At 42.9% G+C, this 4831-nt stretch overlaps 1 protein-coding gene across 1 annotated transcript; it reads left to right on the top strand.

Annotated features, from left to right (window-relative positions):
- The first annotated feature begins 1738 nt into the window (after nt 1–1738).
- Nucleotides 1739–4319, top strand: LOC139563398 (protein BTG2-like). The gene is made up of 2 exons (XM_071382041.1): nt 1739–2232; nt 2839–4319. The coding sequence occupies exons 1-2, from the start codon at nt 2085–2087 to the stop codon at nt 3189–3191; spliced, it is 501 nt and encodes a 166-aa protein (XP_071238142.1). The 5' UTR covers nt 1739–2084; the 3' UTR covers nt 3192–4319.
- The last annotated feature ends 512 nt before the right edge of the window (nt 4320–4831 follow it).

Genomic DNA, 4831 nt, shown 5'->3' with positions numbered 1-4831 from the left:
CTACACATACGGAGTGCAAAGTTGCAAGACAATCAACAGCAGATCACATCAAAAAGGGGGGGAAAAACAACAAAAACCTCCCGCTTTTGGCTGAAAATCATTCTGGTGTTGCCATGGTGAGGGGGTTCTGTGCTTGAAGCCTTCCATTACTGCGACAGTGACATCATCCCATCCAAATATAGCATAACAGTTAGGAAGGGTGTCATAATACCCTCAGGAAACACCGTGGGCTTCTGCTGAAACACTAACTGACGATCCCTTCTAGATGGACCATAGAGAGTGGCTGGAGTCTATCCAGGTCAGGGGTCACTCTGTTACGGTATATATGGTCATTGTCTTGTCGAGACAGGCAGCAACATCAGAGGTGTCATAACCATTGAAACTGAGCAACCAATTACCTCCCTCACTTTCATACAAGTTTTAAGACAAATTGCCCGTTGTATATTCTTCTATTCTGGCTCTCAACAAACAGTAAGTACATTGATCCGTGGGTCTACAAAAGGGGGGCCACCAGTTGCCCATCCCTGATCTAAACCCACAGGATCAGAAATGTAAATATTAAGCCGGTGGGGTTGAACTCTTCAATTTGCAATGGACCAGAAACCAGCCATGCCCTTATCCTGCGAGAAGACCAATCACATACACACAACCTCAGGAGCTGCTGTGGCCTTTGCTGTGTGAGCATAAATGCTAAAGTTCATTTGCTATTCAGACAAGCAGGTCAAGCATGTGGTTGTGGCATTTAAGCAACAGGCAGTCGGCCACAAGAGAAAATAAATCTCAGTGGCTCTGGAGAACTAGATATGGATCTCGTCCCCCCCCACCCCACCAAAAAAAATCTAACCTGAACACCATGATACTAATAGCTAGGTCAAAAGGCCTAGGAGGACAAAGAGCAAACCAGATGGCAAATAACAGAAAGTGTTTGATCTGAGGCCTACTGCTCCTGTTGAGAATGGATTTCTCATATAGCCAACATGTTCACATTGATCTGATGTGTTTTCTAAAATATGAGCTAATATTTTTTTTCAGACTAACTACTCTCTACGCTACGGTCTACACTGACTACAGTTCACTGATGGGCAAAACTGCACAAGTCTATTTTAATTTCCAACCACCAGATGTCACTGAAGTAGCACCAGCGGAACGGAATCACAACGCCACACACTTGAACGCTGTGATTTAACAGTTTGTCCCCCGCAGCCGAGAAAGTATTTCATCAAATACAATTCTATTGGCATTGATTCAATTAAATATGTTGTGTTTAATACTTGGATGCATACTTGGGATTAATGTTTTTGTCAATAACAGTGTGTTCATTTCACTTGGCTGAAGGGGATCGAATAACTTCTCTCGCAGTTTTTCTTCCTGGTGTAGCGTATTTACTGTATCTGCAAAGTTTAAACAAGAACTATTTTGTCATCAAACCTATTTTGAGTTCATGTCAATGGTTGTTAAAGACGGTAGTTAGTGTAGTGGAAAAACCATAGACGAGAAAAACATAAATGTTCTCGTTTGAAACTTACGGTAAGGGGTGTTTTTATCGTACTGTCGTCACAAATACTTTTAGAGCAGGGTTTGACGTCAGTTTCTATATTTGGTGTTGGACGGAACCCTATTTGCATGTTAATCCCACCACGCTCTCAGATTGTTTTCCACGATGTGAACCAATCACATCGCACAGTGTGTCCGCTTTCTCTGTGAATCCCATTGGTTAAAATGCCAATCACTCTAAAAGGGCACTTAAGTGACGTCATCCATTCTCTGTCCCTTGATAAAAAGAGGCCACAAGCCGTAATGTAAGCACAAAGAGAACTTGGAAGTGCTATTAGAGAGGCCACAACATTAAGCGAACCATTATTTTGGATAAAGAATGCTGAATGTTACGTTGGCCAGAGCCAACTTGGTGCGTTGATATTACTGCTTCTGATTTGAAGATTCCATTTACTGAAGGATTAGCCCTGGACTGGAGTGAGGCCCGCATAGCTAGCCAACGTTAGTTTACGGTACCTCTGCTTCACACTGCATTCCTGTCGAAAAAAACGTCTTATTTTCTACGAACTGAAAACTATTTTGCGGGCAAAATGAACCAAGCATACTCCTCTAGAAGTGAAATAGGGCCCGAAGTAACGGCCGCAGCAACCTTTGTTTCCAGGCTATTGAGAACAAGAGGCTTCCTGAGCGAACACCAACTCCATGATTTCAGAGATTGTCTTCAACAGTCATTATCAGGTAATTTGGTTAGCCATTTCCTATAGAAATAGATTTGCTCGGTACTAAAGTTAATGTCGAAATGGCTTCCTATACAAACTGGTTGCTTGTTTACTAGCGTCAACCTAGCTAACGTTAGCTAGCCTTTGTCTGTTCAACTGACAGTCAAACTAACGTTAGCTAGCGAACGTTCACTTTCTGTCTTGTTTTATCGATTTAATACTTAATTTCAGCCAAATGCTCTACCTAATATTAGATAATGTTGAAATAGAAAGCCAACCTGTTGCTTAAGTGTCATTTTACGATGTTTTGTCGAATGGCTTTGCTGTTTTTGCAAGGCAGAAAATTCTCGTTAGCCTAGGTAGGCTTGTCTCGAGACTTTACTAGGCCCAATCGAAGGATCGACCAACTGTCTATTCTCGAGCATAGCTATATTTGGGGCTGCGAGCGATGTCGGCAAAAGTTGGTAGGTAGTAGTATCCCATATCAGTAATTCAAACTCATTCAAAGGAGGTTGACTTGTCTATAGCTAGCATCAGCGGTCAAGTTTTATTGTCTGGGGCTTTGTTTTCAAAGCAGCACGTTGACTTCTAATTTCGTGTCTGTCTGAACATTTTCTCTTCACAGAGCACTACCAGAACCACTGGTTCCCTGACAGACCACAGAAGGGCTCCGGCTACCGCTGCATCAGAATGAATCATGAAATGGACCCAATCATTGGCAGGGCTGCTGGTCGGATCGGACTTACTAGCGATCAGCTCTTTGCCCTCCTTCCCCGGGAGCTGACACTCTGGGTGGACCCTTTTGAGGTCTCTTACCGCATCGGGGAGGATGGCTCCATCTGTGTCCTCTATGAGGCAGAGTCCCTAGCGCCCGCAGCAGCCCCTAGCCCTGACCCCACAAACAACTGCAAGAATCAGTTTCTGATCGGTGGCCGCACTAGCCCGCCGAAGAACTACCTGATGACTGTCTCGAGCTAGTGTGGTTCAGGCACTACCGCGACGCCAAACAGCGTCGGTGTGAAGGCCATCGACCACCCACAGTGATCCTTTTTGTATTTTCATTTCATAGTGTTTTCCCCTATTAAATTAACTTGATTGCTTATTTAATTGAATTTGCGTATTCTAAAAGCACCTGGTATTTGTTAGAGCGTTGGGTAGCACTTTAGAATGTTTGACTACCAGCCCATAGGCTCTAATTGCACTGCTGGGACTCTCAGTATGTAGTGTGCTTATGTCCTGTGGTATTAGCACACTACATGCAAGCATGGGCTTTATTAAGTGTAAACACAACATCTCTGGGATTCTGATGCTAGTTTCTCATGGTGTAATAATACTTCACGCCACTTCCCACAAATGTAAACTAAAATAATCGTATAACTGGAGTCAAGTATTTGTTCAGTAACCTATACATTTACAAAAATGTGGTTTTATAATTCAGTTCACTGCTGGTTTGTAATCTTACGGGACCACGTCACCTATCTGTGCCCTGAAATCAACGACTCAAGACAAAATGTCTGACTTCCCAGTTGTAAAAAGAGCTGCCTCTAAAAGGTTTTACTGCCTTAATGTGATGTTTTCTGCCCAAACACCTTTGAGGAATACTGCCTAACTTTCATAGATCCTTTTTTCGCAGTAGTCAGTGTTCAGAGAAAGTGGAGTATGTCAATCTCAACAAATGGCATACTAATTTCACACCTCTTGCATCCCAGTAGACTTAACATTAAAAATCTAAAATGGCTTATACTGTCAACATGTTCAAAAGGGGTTAGGATTTTAATATTTCACTATTGTGAATTTTTTTGTTGGGAAGTCTTCTGTTATTCCCCCCCAGGTAGAATAAGCTGTGAGGTGATTGTTGGCGTCATTTTAACGTCTAGCACTGCCAGGTAGTGTGGTGCTCTCAGCCCTCTGTAGCATCCTCTTCTTCCTACCGAGCTGTTGAGCAGCTCACCATTGCTTACTGTTCTAGACAGGGGAAGGATATAGTTTGTAAGCTATTTGACGCACAGTAAGCATTTAAAGTAACTATTTTAAATGACTTTTGTGCATCTATAAATATTTGTACAGTTTGTCACAATTTTATTACAATAAACCTTTATGAATTCCGATTGTCTCTTGCTGTGGTCAGTTCAATTTACATTTGTGTGTTCCTAATCAACACAGCTTTGCACCTGTAGCACATTGTAAGTGATCTATTCCTTTTGTGACCCAAGGGAACCTGTCAACATAAGTTTTAATTTAACCAGTTAAGAACAAAGTCTTTACAATGATGGCAAAACCCGAATAACGCTGGGCCAATTGTGCGCTGCAATATGGGGCTCCCAACCATGGCCGGATGTGATACAGCCTGGATTCGAACCAGACTGTAGTGAGACTTTTTGCACTGAGATGCTGCGTCACTCAGGATGCCTCTACTCTAAGTCTGTGTGTTGATCTGAAAGGCTTGGATAGTATTCGTCAAACACCTAACCATAGGGCAGGACCATTATACCCTTCTGATCCTTTCAGGTCTAGTTGGCATGAGTGGCCTAGGGGTTTGTATGAGTGGTGCGTTATCACTTTCTGTTGTGTTCACTCTCAGGACCAGGCTTGTCTGTGCCTCCAGCACTGGCTTGGCT

The sequence above is a fragment of the Salvelinus alpinus genome, chromosome 2, assembly GCF_045679555.1.
Source record: "Salvelinus alpinus chromosome 2, SLU_Salpinus.1, whole genome shotgun sequence".
Lineage (NCBI taxonomy): Eukaryota > Metazoa > Chordata > Actinopteri > Salmoniformes > Salmonidae > Salvelinus > Salvelinus alpinus.
This window is presented reverse-complemented; position numbering and strand designations above follow the sequence as displayed.

Bases quoted from the DNA above. Each gene is read 5' to 3' on its own strand.
- LOC139563398 (XM_071382041.1), top strand. From the start codon at position 2,085: ATGAACCAAGCATACTCCTCTAGAAGTGAAATAGGGCCCGAAGTAACG. The intron at 2,233-2,838 runs GTAATTTGGTTA...TTCTCTTCACAG, and splicing joins TCTTCAACAGTCATTATCAG to AGCACTACCAGAACCACTGG.